We start from the raw sequence: 19,084 nt of genomic DNA on the forward strand, positions 1-19,084 counted from the left end.
TTGGTTAATTATATTGAAGGAAACCTATCAAACTGGACTGAAAATACTACATTTGGGAGTTCATTCTGGCTCCTGTAATGCATTTCCTCTGGTAGCTTCATAAATAAATACACCATTTTAAAAATATTTATTTCTTTCTGTTTGTGTGTCTGTCCCTGCCTCTGTGTTTCTCTATCTCAGAGCACCAGTTTAAGGGAAACACAGAAATGTTACAGTGCAGAAGGAGGCAATTCAGCCCATTGTGTCTGCACTAGCTCGCCGAATGAGCAGTTCTCCAGAATTCTCCCTGTAACCATGCATATTCTTCCTTTTTTATATAACTGTCTAATTCCATTTTGAATACTTCAGTTGAACTTGCACTGCCTGACAGTGTGGTGGAGGCATTCCAGACCTTAACCACACTGCGTGAAAAGGTTTCTCCTCATGTTGCTTTTGCTTCTTTTGCCAATTACTTTAATTCTGTGCCCCCTCATTGTCAATCCTTCAATGATTGGGAACAGTTTCTCCCTATCTACTCTGTTCAGACCCCATATGATTTTGAATACCCCTATCAAATCTCCTCTCAGCCTTTTCTTCTCCAAGGAGAACAGTCCCAACTTCCCCAACAAACCAAGAAAAAAGGAAGACGGTGCCCTGTGCTGAGGCAACATTAGTGCCCTTCTGCTTGAAACCCCATGGCTTAGCCCCTTCCCTATCTCTGTAAACCCCTCTTCTGCACCCTCCCCCTTCACCTCACTATTGACACCCAAACCACAGTATGAATAAACACAAAGTTGTCAACAGATATACTGAACTTCATGGAACTGCACCCCAGCATCCAACAATAAATAGAATGAGGCTCATGGAACTGTAGCCCAACATCCATCAATAAATAGAATGAGGGTCAGTGAACTGCACCCCAACATCCATTAATAAATAGAATGAGGCTGATGGCAAGCACCCCAACATCCATCAATAAATAGAGTAAACTTCATGGAACTGCACCCCAACATCCATCAATAAATAGAACGAGGGCCAGTGAACTGTAGCCCAACATCCATCAATAAATAGAACGACGGCCAATGAACTGTAGCCCAACATCCATCAATAAATAAAATGAGGCTGATGGGTGCACCCCAACATCCATCAATAAATAGAACTTCATGGAACTGCACCCCAACATCCATCAATAAATAGAATGCGGGTCATGGAACTGTACCCCAACATTCATCAATAAATTGAGTGAGGATCATGGAATTGAACCTCAATATCCATCAATAAATAGAATGAGGGTCATGGAACTGCACCTTGATATCCATCAATAAATCGAATGAGGGTCATGGACCTGTGCCCAGATATCCATCAATAAATAAAGTGAGAGTCATGAAACTGCACCCCAACATCCATCAATAAATCGAATGAGGGTCATGGAACTGCACCCTGATATCCATCAATAAATAGAATGAGGGTCTTGGACCTGTAGCCAGGTATCCATCAATTGATAGAGTGAGAGTCATGGAACTATACCCTGACATCTATCAATAGATATATTGGGGCTGATGGAACTGCACCCCAACATCTGTCAATAAATAGAATGAGGCTGATGGAACTGTACCTCAATGTTTGCCAGTAAATATGTATGGTTCATGAAACCGTGTGAATAGTTCTATTCAATAATGATCATTAATTGTATGAGTAGTTTTGTCCAGTGATGATAAATAGTCGTGTGCATGCTGTTTTGTTCAATTTTTGTTTCTTTACTCATCATTAGTAAGGTTGGTATTTATTGCCTATCCTAATTCCACTTGAGAATGTGGTGGTGAGGCGCCACCTTGCAGTTTGTCATAACAGTTTTGATAAAAATTAGTGGCTTTCTAAACCGTTTCAGAGGACAGTTAATTGCAAACAGTGTTGTTGTGGGTCTGGAGTCACATGTAGGCCAGACTGGGTGAGGATAACAGATTTCCTTCCCGAAAGAATATTAGTAAATCTGTGGGGTTTTTAATGACAATCTGGTAGTTTTATGTTGACCATTATTGACACTAGCTTTATATTCCAGATTTATGTAACTAACATAATTTAACTGACGTAATAATGGCATTGTGCCCTTTCTCCAGTGTTCCTGCCCTTCATCATGTTTTCCTGTTAACAGTCATTCCTGAACCCGGCCACACGGCAAGCAAGAGTCTTCTCTTTGCTCACTGAGGTTCCTGCTAACATGCTGGATCAGCTGATCAGCTTGTATGAAGTGGACAAGGCTGACCCATCCTTCCAGCTTGGTCTGATCAATGATCTGTGTGTCAAGGGCAAGTACAAAGAGGTGAGGTGTATCCTGGAATGTGTGGATTGTTGGGGAAACTCAGCTGACCACTGTCATTTGTCTTTTATAAATATGTGGTGATTCTCCTTGCCAGTCTCCAATGTCTTCTTGTGGCTCCCCTTTGGGGGAGGAGTTTGAAAGAGGCCAAGCTTGATAAACCTGGAGAATATTCAGAAGCATCCTGTTTTTTGCAGGAAATGCTATTTTTCCAGTGAGTTTTGTTACACAGTATGCAGATGTTCAGTAATTTTACTCCTCTCTTGTGGGCTGGGCACATTTAGCTGGACAGTTCGTATTCCTCATCATCATGGCCTGAATCCTCTCTTCTTCAATTGCACCCTCCATTTTTTCCAAAGGAATATTATGCGTTGCAGTTTGGAGCTGTGTGTATTTTGCAGCAGTCACCAAGTGACATTTCACAGCAAAATGGAAAGATCAGTTCTTTCAGTCGATGCCTGAGGTGTTGTACTCCTTTTTGCCTTTCTCCATTGGAGTAAATGGCAACATTTGTGTGTTTGGTTCTCTTTTATCTGCAGCGTTGAATCCAATCAAAAGCTTTGCTGCATTCCTCCTCCAACATACATCTTCCCAGATGGTTGAACATTTTGGTGTCACTGACTTTGGCACTTGTCATCACAGATACTCAGTCTGTTTTCAATGCAAATTATGGAGATAGCCTGGCTGTTTGTGGATCATTCAAGTTATAACTGGGATAGAGCCAGCATAAGGAGTGTTGCTGCTCTTGTGATATTTCCTAATAACTATCTGAGCAAGCCAAGCTGTGCCAGGGAGAAAAGGGGGATGATTGACAGAGCAGCTAGTGTGTCACGGTCATCTGCTGCACTTCAGGCTTTGAAAGGGTGTCTGGTTGTGAATAAATGAGACTCTCCAGCTCTTTCTATACATTCCTGTGAGAAGAAAAGAGTCTGTTGTCACTGTCAGCTATCGGAGAGGGAAAAGAGGCTATTGTCACATGAGCAGGGCAGCCTGGCAGACAGGGCATGGTTCACTGCCCCATGATATCGCTGAGTCTGCCGAGAATCCACATTCAGGCCTTGTCACTTTTGATTTGAGGGTATCACAATGCAATTAGCTGTGATATTTTATAGCCAGAGTGGCGACCTCCCCTTGGACTCAATGCTCAGCATTGTGTGCTGTGGCTGGGATCGTTAGTCAATGCTGCATCACCCTGACCTAACGAACCCTAGAGGGAAGAGAACACAAAAGCCTTTCTCATTTCCCTGCTCCTGCCCTGCTTTTGTGAATCTCCAAGAGGAGAAAAGTATCTTAAATTGACCCAAGTGTTTTCTTTGCTGTGATTTTTATGTACGCTGGGAATTTATTCACAAATGTTATTATTAGAACAGAAAAATCTGGCAGCGTGTGCTAAAGGCCCCCGTCAGTTATTTTGCTTTGTTTCTATCTGCACCCTGTTATAGTCCAATCTATCAGAGCTGGGCATTAACCCTTCACGCAGTCTACGTTCCACTCTTTGTCTCTGGCGCTGCCAGAATCATATTGCTGTGTTTTGGGGGAAATGTTCATTAACTCTGAGTAGAACTTCCTTTGTGACATTTTATTTAATGAATTAATACAGCTATTGGAGATTACAAAGGGTTTTGTAAGAGTAAATAAGGAAAATCTGTTTCCAGTGGCAGGAATGTCAGTAACCAGAGGACACAGATTTGAGCTGGCAAAAGAACCAGAGGGGAGATGAGAGTGTTTTTAACACAGCACGGTATTACAATCTGGGAAATACTGCCAAGGATGGTGGAAACAGATTCAATAGGACCTTTCAAAAGGGAATTGAATAAATAGTTGAAAAGGAGAAATTTGCAGAGCTATGGGGAAAGAGCAGGGGAATGGGACTAATTGGATAATTCTTTCACAAAGAGCCAACACAGACATGATGGATCAAATAACCTCCTTCTACATTGCCTCATTCTATGATAAAATAACTGACCTGATGGCTCAGTGATTAAGTGCATGGCTCAGTGATTAAGTACGCTGCTCAGTGTGGTACTGAGCACTGCAGGCCAGGCTGTGCTAAGTTACCTGGTTTCACCTATGTTAGTGGCTATGGTGTCAGAGTTAACCTATGTTTCCCCATAAAGGGAATGGAAGAATTATAAAATACACAGAATCTACAACACAGAACTAGGCCATTTGCTCCAGCTGGTCTATGCTAGGGTTTGCACTCCACACAACGCTCCTCCCACTCTGTTCCCAATCCATCTTCCTCTCTATTTCCTTTTCTGTCATGTTTGCTGCAATTTTCCCCTTAGGTACAACAGTGCTGTCTTCTTCCACAAAGCAGTGAGTTTCATCTTCTCAGCACCCTTTGTGTAAATTAATTTCCTCTAAATTCTTTAGAACCACAGCAAAGTTATGGTGCAGAAAGAGGCCATTCAGCCGATCATGACTGTGCCGGCTGAAAAAAAGAAACTAGCCGCTCATTTTTAATTCCACTTTCCAGCAGCTGGTCCGTAGCCTTGCAGGTCACAGTGCTTCAGGTGCTGATCCGGGTACCTTTCAAATGAGTTGAGCGTTTCAGCCTCAACCACCAATTTAAGCAGTGAATTCCAGACCCCAACACCCTCTGGGTGAAAAAGATTTTCCTATGTGCCCTCTAACCCTTCTGTCAATCACCTTAAATCTATCCCCCCTAGTAATTACCCCTCAGCTAGGGAAATTTCCTGTCAACCCTACCTAGGCTTCTCATAATCTTGCACACCTCAATTAGGTCACCCCTCAGCACCCTTTTCTAAGGAAAACAACCCTACCCTATCCCATCCTTCCACATAGCTGCAAATTTCCAGCCCAGGCAACATTCTTGTAAATCTTCTCTGCACTCCCTGCAGAACAATTATGTGCCACAATTGGGCAAATGCTACCTTGATATCAAGCAGTCACTCTCACCTCACCTTGGGAGTTCAGCTCCTTTGTCCATGTTTGGACCAAGGCTATAATGAGGTCAGCAACTGAGTGGCCCTGGCGGAACCCAAACTGAGTGTCAGTGAGCAGGTTATTGCTGAGTAAGTGCCACTTGATAGCATTGTTGATGACACAATCACTTTGCTAATGATTGAGATTAGACTGATGATTTGTCCTGCTTTTTATGTACAGGACCATACCTGGGCAATTTTCCACATTGCTGGCTAGGTGTCAGTGTTGTAGCTGTACTGAAACAGCTTGGCTAGGAGCGTGGCAAGTTTTGGAGCACAAGTCTTCAGTACTATTGTTGGAATATTGTCAGGGTCCATAGACTTTGCACTCTCCAGTGCCTTTGGGCGTTTCTTGATATCATGTGGAGTGAATCAAATTGGCTGAAGACTGGCATCTGTGATGCTGAGGACCTCAGGAGGAGGCCGAGATGGATCATCTGTTTGGCACTTCTGACTGAAGATGCTGCAAATGCTTCAGACTTACCTTTTGCACTGATGTGCTGAGCACACCCATCATTGAGGATGGGGGACACTTATGGAGCAGCCTCCTCCAGTTAGTTGTTTAATTGTCCACCACCATTCATGATTGGATGTGGCAGGACCGCAGAGCTTATATCAGAACCATTGGTTGTCAGATCGCTTAGCTCTGTCCTGCGTTGTATTTTCACCAGGTTGACACCTCATTTTTAGATTTGCCTGATGCTGCCCCAGGCATGTCCTCCTGCACTGCTCATTGAACCAGGGTTGATCCCTTGTCTTGGTGGTAATAGTAGAGTGGGGAATACGCCAGGCCATGCGATTACAGATTGTGGTTGAATACAATTCTGCTGCTGCTGCTGATTGCCCACAGTGCCTCATGAATACCCATTTTTGAATTGCTGAATCTGTTGGAAATCTATCCCCTTTAGCATGTAGGTAGTGCCACACAACACGATGGACAGTATCCTCAGTGTGAAGACAGGACTTTATCTCCACAAGGGATGTGCAGTGGTCACTCCTGCCAATCTTATCATGGACAGATGACCCTATGACAGGTAGATTGGTGAGGATGAGGATCTTCGCTCTTGTTGGTTCCCTTACCACCTGCCACATACAGTCTAGCAGCTATGTTCTTTAGGACTTAGCCAGCTTGACTGAGTTGCGGACCAGTAGTGGTGCTACTGAGGCACTCTTGTGATGGACGTTCAAGCTCCCCATCCAGAGTACATTCTGTGCTTCCTCCAAATGGTGTTTAACTTGGAGGAGCACTGATTCATCAGCTGAGGGGGCGGGACGGTGGTACGTGATAATCAGCAGGAGGTTTCCTTGTCCATGTTTGACCTGATGCCATGAGACTTCATGGGGTCCGGAGTCGATGTTGAGGACTCCCAGGGCTGTATACCACTGTGTCACCATGGGTGCCCTGTTCCACCGATAGGGATTGTGACAGTGGTATCTGGGACATTGTCTGTAAGGTATGATTCTGAGAGTATGATGTCAGGCTGTTACTTGATTAATATGTGGACAGCTCTACCAAGGAGGACTTTGCAGAATCGACAGGGCTGAGTTTGCTGTCGTCATTTCTAACGCCTAGGTTGATGCCAGGTCGTCTGTCTGGTTTCATTCTTTTTCAACACTTCATAGCGTTTGATACAACTGAGTGGCTTGCTAGGTCATTTCAGAGGTCAGTTAACAGTCAACCACATTGCTGTCTGGAGTCACATGTAGGCCAGACCAGGTAAAGATGGCAGATGGCATTTTATGACAATGAGCAATGGGTTCAAGGTCACCATTACCTTTTTTTAAAAATTTGCAGATTTATTAATTGAATTTAAATTCCACCAGCTGCCGTGATGGGACTTGAACCCGTGTCCCCAGAGCATTAGCCTGAGCCTCTGTTTTACTAGTCCAGAGCCATTGTCTCCCCTATTGATGACCCTTGATTATTTGTATTGACACAAAATGATGGAACCATTGATAATTATGAAATGTTTCAATAGATTAGACCCAATAAAATTTTTCTGTTGTGTTCAGATTGAGCACAAGAAGAAAATAGGAAATCTCAAAGGAAATTTTTTTATGGTGAGTCTGTGGACCAGATTATTGGCACCAGGGCAGGAATAAAAAACTTTAAAGAAATTCAAGAAGGAATTAGACAGGGTTATTTCAATGATTAGAGATGCACCAGAGTAACATTGTATACAGGCGGGTTATATTTTCTGAACCTGTTAGCATGTTGCTAATACCTAGCTTTGGAGCTGCTCCTCAACACAGGAAGATGTTGAGATTATCATGTCCCTCTATCTCCTGCTACTCTGAAATGGTGTAGGACAGCTGGAATGAGTCATAGAGGTCTACAGCACAGAAAAAGGCCCTTTGGCCCATTGAGTCTGCTTTTCCAGCACTAAACCCATAGCCTTGTATGCCATGACATCGCAAGTGCACATCCAAATTCTTCTTAAATGTTATGAGGGTTTCTGCCTTTACTACCCTTTCAGGCAGTGAGTTCCAGATTCCCACCACCCTTTGGGTGAAAAAATTCATCCTTACATCCCGCCTAAATCTCCTGCCCCTTATCTTAAATCTATGCCCCCTGGCTATGGATCCCTCCACCAAGGGGCAAAGTTCCTTCTTGTCTGCCCATCTTAATTTTATACACCCACCTCAATCATGTCCCCCCTCAATCTCCTCTGCTCCAGGGAAAATAATCCCAGTCTATCCAATCTCTCCTCATAACTAAAACTCCCCAGCCCAGGCAGAATCCTGGTAAACCTCCTCTGCACTCTCTCTAGTGCAATCACATCCTTCCTAAAATGCAGATTCCAGAACTGCATGCAATACTCATTCAAATGATTCATTCTAAGACAGGAACTACTCTGACATTTCATGCAGGAGCTGCCTGGTGCGATTTACTCTTAGACAGGAGCTGCCTGGAGCGATTCACACTTAGACAGGAGCGGCCTGGTGCGATTCACTCCTAGACAGGAGCTGCCTGGTGCGATTTACTCTTAGACCGGAGCTGCCTGGTGCGATTCACTCTTAGACAGGAGCTTCCTGGTGCAATTCACTCTTAGACAGGAGCTGCCTGGTGCGATGCACTCTTAGACAGGAGCTGCCTGGTGCGATTCACTCTTAGACAGGAGCTGCCTGGTGCGATTCACACTTAGACAGGAGCTGCCTGCTGCGATTTACTCTTAGACAGGAGCTGCCTGGAACGATTCACACTTAGACAGGAGCGGCCTGGTGCGATTCACTCCTAGACAGGAGCTGCCTGGTGCGATTCACACTTAGACAGGAGCTGCCTGGTGCGATTCACACTTAGACAGGAGCTGCCTGGTGCAATTTACTCTTAGACAGGAGCTGTCTGATGCGATTGACTCTTAGAAAGGAGCTGCCTAGTGCGATTGACTCTTAGACAGGAGCTGCCTGGTGCGATTCACACTTAGGAGCTGTCTGATGCGATTTACTCTTAGACAGGAGCTACCTGGTGCGATTCACACTTAGACATGAGCTGCCTGGTGCGATTCACTGTTAGACAGGAGCTGCCTGGTGCGATTCACTCTTAGACAGGAGCTGCCTGGTGCGATTCACTCTTAGACAGGAGCTGCCTGGTGTGATTCACTCTTAGACAGGAGCTGTTTGATGCGATTCACTCCTAGACAGGAGCTGCCTGGTACGATTCACTGTTAGACAGGAGCTGCCTGGTGCGATTGACTCTTAGACAGGAGCTGCCTGATGCGATTCACACTTAGGAGCTGTCTGATGCGATTCACACTTAGACAGGAGCTGCCTGGTGCAATTTACTCTTAGACAGGAGCTGCCTGGTGCGATTCACACTTAGACAGGAGATGCCTGGTGCGATTTACTCTTAGACAGGAGCTGCCTGGTGCGATTCACTCTTCGACAGGAGCTGCCTGGTGCGATTCACACTTAGACAGGAGCTACCTGGTGCGATTCACTCTTAGACAGGAGCTGCCTGGTGCGATTTACTCTTAGACAGGAGCTGCCTGATGCGATTCACACTTAGGAGCTGTCTGATGCGATTTGCTCTTAGACAGGAGCTGCCTGGTGCGATTTACTCTTAGACAGGAGCTGCCTGTGCGATTCACTGTTAGACAGGAGCTGCCTGGTGTGATTCACACTTAGACAGGAGCTGCCTGGTGCAATTTACTCTTAGACAGGAGCTGCCTGGTGCAATTCACACTTAGACAGGAGCGGCCTGGCGCGATTTACTCTTAGACAGGAGCTGCCTGGTGTGATTCACACTTAGGAGCTGTGTGATGCGATTTACTCTTAGACAGGAGCTGCCTGATACGATTCACTGTTAGATAGGAGCTGCCTGGTGCGATTCAATCTTAGACAGGAGCTGCCTGATGCGACTTACTCTTAGACAGGAGCTGCCTGGTGCGATTCACACTTAGACAGGAGCTGCCTGGTGCGATTCACTCTTAGACAGGAGCTGCCTGGTGCAATTTACTCTTAGACAGGAGCTGCCTGATGCGATGCACTCCTAGACAGGAGCTGCCTGGTCCGCAATTTACTCTTAGACAGGAGATGTCTGCTCCACGATTTACTCTTAGACCGGAGATGCCTGGTGCGATTTACTCTTAGACAGGAGCTGCCTGGTGCGATTCACTGTTAGACAGGAGCTGCCTGGTGCGATTCACACTTAGACAGGAGCTGCCTGGTGCAATTTACTCTTAGACAGGAGTGCCTGGTGCGATTCACACTTAGACAGGAGCTGCCTGGCGCGATTGACTCTTAGACAGGAGCTGCCTGGTGCGATTCACACTTAGGAGCTGGTGATGCGATTTACTTTTAGACAGGAGCTGCCTGATACGATTCACTGTTAGACAGGAGCTGCCTGGTGCGATTCACTCTTAGACAGGAGCTGCCTGATGCGACTTACTCTTAGACAGGAGCTGCCTGGTGCGATTCACACTTAGACAGGAGCTGCCTGGTGCGATTCACTCTTAGACAGGAGCTGCCTGGTGCAATTTACTCTTAGACAGGAGCTGCCTGATGCGATGCACTCCTAGACAGGAGCTGCCTGGTACGATTCACTGTTAGACAGGAGCTGCCTGGTGCGATTTACTCTTAGACAGGAGATGTCTGCTCAACGATTTACTCTTAGACAGGAGCTACCTGGTGCGATTTACTCTTAGACAGGAGCTGCCTGGTGCAATTCACTCTTAGACAGGAGCTGCCTGGTGCGATTCACTCTTAGACAGGAGCTGCCTGATACGATTCACTCTTAGACAGGAGCTGCCTGATGCGACTTACTCTTAGACAGGAGCTGCCTGATGCGATTCACTCTTAGACAGTAGCTGCCTGGTGCAATTTACTCTTAGACAGGAGCTGCCTGATGCGATTTACTCCTAGACAGGAGCTGCCTGGTACGGTTCACTGTTAGACAGGAGCTGCCTGGTCCGCGATTTACTCTTAGACAGGAGATGTCTGCTCCGCGATTTACTCTTAGACCGGAGATGCCTGGTGCGATTGACTCTTAGACAGGAGCTACCTGGTGCGATTTACTCTTAGACAGGAGCTGCCTGGTGCAATTCACTCTTAGACAGGAGCTGCCTGGTGCGATTCACTCTTAGACAGGAGCTGCCTGGTGCGATTCACACTTAGACAGGAGCTGCCTGGTGCAATTTACTGTTAGACAGGAGCTGCCTGGTGCAATTTACTCTTAGACAGGAGCTGCCTGGTACGATTCACTGTTAGACAGGAGCTGCCCGGTCCGCGATTTACTCTTAGACAGGAGATGTCTGCTCCGCGATTTACTCTTAGACCGGAGATGCCTGGTGCAATTGACTCTTAGACAGGAGCTACCTGGTGCGATTTACTCTTAGACAGGAGCTGCCTGGTGCAATTCACTCTTAGACAGGAGCTGCCTGGTGCGATTCACTCTTAGACAGGAGCTGCCTGGTGCGATTCACACCTAGACAGGAGCTGCTTGGTGCAATTTACTCTTAGACAGGAGCTGCCTGGTGCAATTTACTCTTAGACAGGAGCTGCCTGGTACGATTCACTGTTAGACAGGAGCTGCCTGGTCCGCGATTTACTCTTAGACAGGAGATGTCTGCTCCGCGATTTACTCTTAGACCGGAGATGCCTGGTGCGATTGACTCTTAGACAGGAGCTACCTGGTGCGATTTACTCTTAGACAGGAGCTGCCTGGTGCAATTCACTCTTAGACAGGAGCTGCCTGGTGCGATTCACTCTTAGACAGGAGCTGCCTGGTGCAATTCACTCTTAGACAGGAGCTACCTGGTGCAATTTACTCTTAGACAGGAGCTGCCTGGTGCGATTCACACTTAGACAGGAGCTGCCTGGTGCAATTTACTCTTAGACAGGAGCTGCCTGGTGCGATTCACACTTAGACAGGAGCTGCCTGGCGCGATTGACTCTTAGACAGGAGCTGCCTGGTGCGATTCACACTTAGGAGCTGTGTGATGCGATTTACTCTTAGACAGGAGCTGCCTGATACGATTCACTGTTAGACAGGAGCTGCCTGGTGCGATTCACTCTTAGACAGGAGCTGCCTGATGCGACTTACTCTTAGACAGGAGCTGCCTGGTGCGATTCACACTTAGACAGGAGCTGCCTGATGCGATTCGCTCTTAGACAGGAGCTGCCTGGTGCAATTTACTGTTAGACAGGAGCTGCCTGGTACGATTCACTGTTAGACAGGAGCTGCCTGGTCCGCGATTTACTCTTAGACAGGAGATGTCTGCTCCGCGATTTACTCTTAGACCGGAGATGCCTGGTGCGATTGACTCTTAGACAGGAGCTACCTGGTGCGATTTACTCTTAGACAGGAGCTGCCTGGTGCAATTCACTCTTAGACAGGAGCTGCCTGGTGCGATTCACTCTTAGACAGGAGCTGCCTGGTGCGATTCACACTTAGACAGGAGCTGCCTGGTGCGATTTACTCTTAGACAGGAGCTGCCTGGTGCGATTTACTCTTAGACAGGAGCTGCCTGGTGCGATTCACTCTTAGGAGCTGTCTGGTGCGATTCACTCTTAGACAGGAGCTGCCTGGTGCGATTCACTCTTAGACAGGTGCTGTTGGTGCGATTCACTCTTAGACAGGAGCTGCCTGGTGCGATTCACTCTTAGACAGGAGCTGCCTGGTGCAATTCACTCTTAGACAGGAGCTGTCTGATGCGATTCACTCCTAGACAGGAGCTGCCTGGTCTGCGATTCACTCTTAGACAGGAGCTGCCTGGTGCGATTCACACTTAGACAGGAGCTGCCTGGTGTGATTCACTGTTAGACAGGAGCTGCCTGGTGCGATTTACTCTTAGACAGGAGCTGCCTGGTGCGATTCACTCTTAGACAGGAGCTGCCTGATGCAATTCACACTTAGGAGCTGTCTGTTGCGATTTACTCTTAGACGGGAGCTGCCTGGTGCGATTTACTCTTAGACAGGAGCTGCCTTGTGCGATTCACTGTTAGACAGGAGCTGCCTGGTGCGATTCACACTTAGACAGGAGCTGCCTGGTGCAATTTACTCTTAGACAGGAGCTGCCTGGTGCGATTCACACTTAGACAGGAGCTGCCTGGTGCAATTTACTCTTAGACAGGAGCTGCCTGGTGTGATTCACACTTAGACAGGAGCTGCCTGGCGCCATTTACTCTTAGACAGGAGCTGCCTGGTGCGATTCACACTTAGGAGCTGTGTGATGCGATTTACTCTTAGACAGGAGCTGCCTGATACGATTCACTGTTAGACAGGAGCTGCCTGGTGCGATTTACTCTTAGACAGGAGATGTCTGCTCCGCGATTTACTCTTAGACAGGAGATGCCTGGTGTGATTGACTCTTAGACAGGAGCTGCCTGGTCTGTGATTCATTCTTAGACAGAAGCTGCTTGGACACTGGATGCAGGAGCTTTCCCATCACTCCAAAATGCCCATCTTTGCTTGGCATCCTGCTGTTCACCACCTGGAAAAGTCAGGAGCTTCATGTCACACTGAACTCTACATCTTAGTCAAAGCTTTTGAATACTTGTTGTTTTTGCCTAAATTGAAATTAAAAATCCAGTGTGATCTAGTGGCTTACCAGTGAATGCAAAGATTTTATCAAAAATGTAACAATGTGTTACAACAGAGGTGTATAATGAAAGGGTTCGTGCAATGATGTATAAATTAGTAAGCTGCTGGTATTTTAAAAAGTGGGCAAATCAATAATTTTCTCCATTTTCCAAGCTTGTGAGTCCTACTGTCCTTTAAGTCACTGGGATGGGTGCACCAGTAGTTGCTTGTAGCTCATGCTCCGGTTTATTCCTCTGCCCGCAGGTTAGTGATCCCCCCACCCCCCCACCCCCCCACCCCAGCCCCTGATTCAGAATTGAGTGAATGGGACCACCTAACTGGAGCCTCTCTGTCACATGCCCACAACCTTTATTAAGATATCCACACTGTCACACCAAGGAGAAAACGCTAGGCATCTCTGCCTTAAACAAGGGGCATTCCAATACAGACCATTTATTGATAACTGATCAATGGCATTGTTTTGAGATCCTGAATGTGTTTATTCTATTAATTCACAGGCTGTGTTACTGAGTATAAAGTTGAACCTGCAGCCACACCTGGATATGGAAGAGGTAAGCAAACTGTTGCATTTGTGTTAGGAAATGGCAGAGTTAGGAAGAAGAGAGCAAAAAACTCCTACAAATCCCAGTAACTGCCAGTTGGTCCCAGTGAATCTTCAGGCTTAGAATAATGGAAAGTACTGCTTAACTAAATTCCAAACATACTGAAAAATCCAAATCTTATCATTACTTTCCATTGGGGTTAGGGCTTCAGGAAGAATGAACTGGAGTGTAGTGGAGACTTTTGTGCTTGGGGAGGGAGTGCGAAGATGCTGTTAATAAGTTTGATGTTTACAAAACATTGGCAGCACCTAGACACACTTCTGGGTCAATGTGCCTTTATGCTTTGCATGATGTGAGATATGGAGCAATGGATGGGTTTAACATACAATGCTTCATCTCTGACAACTGAGGTTGACTTCAGCTCAGGCTATTGGGATGTACATTTGGGTCAGGTTCCACATGTACACTGACACCCAGCTCTACCTCTCCACCACCTCTCTAAACCCATGCACTGTTTCTAAATTGCTTATCTGACATCCAATACTGGATAAGCTGAAATTTCTTCCAGCTAAATATTAGGAAGACTGAAGACATTATCATGTCAATGATGTATCACGAGGCATCTCTCTGCTCCTTGCCCACATTGTCAAGGGCACATTGCACAAGGAGCACATAAATTCTCATGCTTGTCAGTGACCTCGGCTAATGTGCTTGGAAGAATCAAGCAATGTTATGACAGTGGTTTCAATTTAGTCAATGATGGTGCGGATATATGGTGGGAAGCTCATCTAGAGTTCAAATACAACATCAAAGTTGTGAACAGTCTGATTTAGCCTCAGGAGTTGTCAGGATCAGGAATGGAGTCGGTGGCTAAGAAGCGGAGTTTGTCTTCATTGGATGGTAATATGTGTGGCTTTCTATTCCCAAGGCAATGCGACATACCTGAATATGCAGCATCGGCTTGTCTCCCCAAGCACATTAGCCAAGGTCACTGACAAGCATGAGAATCGATGTGCTGCTCATGCAACGTGCCTTTGACAATGTGTGCAAGGAGCAGAGAGATGCCTCGTGATAGTTTCATTGATTTGAGTGTCGGTGCAAAGCTGGTATCTTCTGGGGGAGTCATATCTTTTCACCCCTCTTGAGAATGGCCCACTCCCCTTGGTAATCTGTGGGGTAGAGGTCATGTTTTAGTGAGGTAACTCCAGATGGAGGCTGGCAGAGGTGTGCGCACAATCGGAGCAGGCAAAGGTTTGCAGGTGAGAAAATGATGGTCAGGTAGTTGCATCGCTCTTGGTCAACATGATTGAAGATGAGGTTGTCTCGGACAGCCCTGACACATCTCTGCTTGGCTGTGGCATCTGGAAGAGAGGCTGTGAGATTTTTTTTGTTCTTATATTCCTCCCTGTCATCCTCACCTGAGGAGATTAGTAGCTCCTCTATTCCTTGATTGGCAATTCTTCTCCCCTTTGCAATGCCACATTGTGCAAGGCACAGCAAATGGCAGCAATCCTCTGTGGCAAATATTGTAAAGCTCCGCTTGGACCGGTTAAGGCATCAGAAATGGATTTTAAGCAATCCAATGTTGTTCTCTATGTTTGCCTTTGTTGAGCAATGTGCAGTGTTGTAACGCTGCTCCACAGGGCTTTGGGAATGACACATGGTGTCATGAACCACGTTCTGAGAACATTGCCCTCGCCACCCAGGATCTAACCCTGCACTTCAGCCGGGGCCTCAAATAGCAGCCGGGAGTTCCTTAAGATGTATGCATCATGTGAGCTCTCTGGGAAATGAGCACACACCTGCATAATTGTTTCTTGGTGGTCACAGACAACTTGAATGTTATGGGAGTGAAACCCCCTTCCGATTTACAAATATAGCTGGTTGGTCCCAGGGAGCTCTAATGGCCATGTGAGTGCAGTCAATTAAACACTGTGGGAACTCCGTGATAGCCCTGAAGCCAACTGTTCTCGCGACCTGGCTATTAGCCTGGCTATTGTTGAGAACCTGATGAATTTGTTGGCCCTTCTGAACAGGTATTTGTCACCTCCCATATGCACCAATGTATTGTAGCCTGAGAAATGCCACACGAGTCCTGTGGAGCCCTGAAATTAGTCCCTGGAGTTGAAGTTTGGGGCCACAGTTACCTTGAAGAAAACTGGCAGACATTTCCCTGCTAAACTACAGGGCTTCAGGTCTTGTTGTAGGAGCGCACCCAGGTGTGTAACCACCTCCTGAGAAAGGCTTAGCCATCTCGGCAAATGCTTCTCACGTATGTAGTTGGTGCATGTTCTGAATATGCGTTGACCCACCAGTGCTCCTTGGTGATGAAGATGGCCTTGGTTAGCTTCCTCTTGACCTTCCCACTCAGCTGGTGCTGGCTGATGGCCTTGTGGCCTATGTTGTTGTGTGAGCGAGGCCCTCCTGTGATGAAGCCTCTTCTCCGCCACTCTTGATTGCAAATGATGGGGTGTAAAAGACCCATTGCAAATCCACAAAGTGAACTATGTGAAGAAGGCAGGAAAAGATGTGAGCACCTCTGTTGGCATGGCTTTCGTTCCTGCAGTTGACCAACGAGAATGCATGGCCCTCCCATGGGCCACCCTCAGAACTCCTCCCATTCTACAATGGCTGCTTCCCACAACAGCCTGACCTCCTGCGAGGTAACAGTTTTTCAGCAGTCATGTTGAGGAGCTCTAACACTGTGACCCTCGAGGTTCCTCTCATTTCGCCTGACCTTCCTAACATTATTCTACTCCTCCCCCTCATCATTCTGGAGCATCCTACCATCTACCTTGACCCAGAGCCATTGACCCTCAACCTTCCATCTGTCACCCTCAACCTTTCTGCTGTCATCTTGGAGCCTCCGTCCAACATCCTTCACCTGCCTTCTCTGCCCACATTCTCCTTCCTCCATTGTAGCTCCCTGTTCTCGAGTGCCAATCTGTGCCCGCACTCCTCCCTCCACTGTAGCTCCCTGCTCTCGAGCGCCAATCTCTGCCCACACTCTCCTCCCCCCGCCGTACCTCCCTGCTCTCAATCATCAATCTCTGCCCACATTCTATTCTCTCCATTGTACCTCCCTGCACCCGAACACCAATCTCTGCCCACGCTCTCTTCCCTCCATCGTACCTCCCTGCTCTTGAGCAGCAACCTTTCAACACCCACTGCCTTGTGCCACAGAGTTCACCATGGAAACCTACTTACCTTTGTCACAACTATATAGAGCTGACTGCTGCACACTACCTTTAAACGATTGTGAACTGGGTGCCTTGAGATTCTCATACACCACTGACTTAATCCTAAGGTTCAGTCTTCATTGAAAGCTGTCTCAGCTTAATGAGTATATATGGCATACAAATGTATAACAAGCATGAACCTGCCGCAGGCCGGCATAACTTTGGCATGCTGCTGACTTTATCTCTGCATCTCAACTCGCCATTGGGAAATTGAAATTCTGCATTCCGCCTAATTAAGCCATCCTGCTCATAACTTTTCAGCTCTTGTAGCCTTCATAAAATTCCGCCCAGGGTCTGTCCTGCCTGTGATGCCTCTATCACTGTGGGACTCTCCAGTCTGCGATGCCTCTATCACTGTAGGACTCTCCAGTCTGCGACGCCTCTATCACTCTGGGACTCTCCAGTCTGCGATGCCTCTAGCACTCTGGGACTTTCCAGTCTGCAATGCCTCTATCACTCTGGGGTTCTTCAGTCTGCGATGCCTTTATCACTCTAGGGTTCTCCAGTCTGTGATGCCTCTATCACTCTGGGGTTCTCCAGTCTGCGATGCCTCTATCACTCTGGGACTCTCCAGACTGCAATGCCTCTATCACTCTGGGGTTCTCCAGTCTGCGATGCCTTTATCACTCTGGGGTTCTCCAGTCTGCGATGCCTCTATCACTCTGGGGTTCTCCAGTCTGCGATGCCTCTGTCACTCTGGGGTTCTCCAGTCTGCGATGCCTCTATCACTCTGGGACACTCCAGTCTGCGATGCCTCTAGCACTCTGGAACTTTCCAGTCTGCGATGCCTCTATTACTCTGGGGTTCTCCAGTCTGTGATGCCTTTATCACTCTAGGGTTCTCCAGTCTGCGATGCCTCTATCACTCTGGGGTTCTCCAGTCTGCGATGCCTTTATCACTCTGGGGTTCTCCAGTCTGCGATGCCTCTATCACTCTGGGGTTGTCCAGTCTGCGATGCCTTTATCACTCTAGGGTTCTCCAGTCTGCGATGCCTCTATCACTCTGGGACTCTCCAGTCTGCAAAGCCTCTATCACTCTGGGGTTCTCCAGTCTGCGATGCCTTTATCATTCTGGGGTTCTCCAGTCTGCGATGCCTCTATCACTCTGGGGTTCTCCAGTCTGCGATGCCTCTATCACTCTGGGGTTCTCCAGTCTGCGATGCCTCTATCACTCTGGGGTTCTCCAGTCTGCGATGCCTCTATCACTCTGGGGTTCTCCAGTCTGCGATGCCTCTATCACTCTGGGGTTCTCCAGTCTGCGATGCCTCTATCACTCTGGGGTTCTCCAGTCTGCGATGCCTCTATCACTCTGGGGTTCTCCAGTCTGCGATGCCTCTATCACTCGCTACATGGCTGAAATCCAAACAATCATTGAACTGATTTTTCTCATTCTCCTGAACCTTAGCAGATTTTGAACTCTGCAACCAGAGGACCCATCCCCCCCCACACAAAGGGTGGGGTTTTCTGCACCCACCCACCGGGATCTTCCAGTTCTGCTGTAAGTCAATGGACTTCTGGCTGGGGCGTCACCTCGCCCGCGGTGGGTCCCACCCATGACGGGGCCGGAAAATCCCGGCCAAAGCCCCAGATACTAGCCTGCACTCTCACCAAACTATGTTAATTCAGTGAATTGATTTCAGGCTCCTCATTGTACTTTTCTTCCATGGTCCTGCCCAGTACTGTTGTCTATCCCTGTGATACAGATGGCACGAACCATCTCGCTAACTGCAGGGTGAGAGAAGCTGAGGTCATTCGCCTTAGAGCAGAGAAGTTTAAGGAGAGATTTAATTGAGGTGTTCAAATTATGAGGGGGTTTAATGAAGCAATAGGGAGCAACTGTTTCCACCAGCAAGAGGGTCAATAGCTAGAGGACACAGATTTAAGTTAATTGGCAAAACAACCAGACAGGACGTGAGAATTTTTTTAATGCTGCATGTTGCTGTGATCTGGAATGTGCTGTCTGAAAGGGAGGTGGAAGCAAAATCAATAGTAACTGTCAAAGGGAATTGGATAAATTCT

At 47.2% G+C, this 19,084-nt stretch overlaps 1 protein-coding gene across 1 annotated transcript in view; it reads left to right on the forward strand.

Annotated features, from left to right (window-relative positions):
• exd3 (exonuclease 3'-5' domain containing 3) overlaps positions 1 to 19,084 on the forward strand; it is a 381,414-nt gene that overhangs the window by 47,875 nt on the left and 314,455 nt on the right. The window contains exons 5-6 of the mRNA XM_041194159.1: positions 2,132 to 2,299; positions 13,783 to 13,836. Of these exons, the coding sequence (XP_041050093.1) occupies positions 2,132 to 2,299; positions 13,783 to 13,836 (222 nt within the window). The remainder of the gene's footprint in view (positions 1 to 2,131; positions 2,300 to 13,782; positions 13,837 to 19,084) is intronic.

The sequence above is a fragment of the Carcharodon carcharias genome, chromosome 8 (assembly GCF_017639515.1).
Source record: "Carcharodon carcharias isolate sCarCar2 chromosome 8, sCarCar2.pri, whole genome shotgun sequence".
Lineage (NCBI taxonomy): Eukaryota > Metazoa > Chordata > Chondrichthyes > Lamniformes > Lamnidae > Carcharodon > Carcharodon carcharias.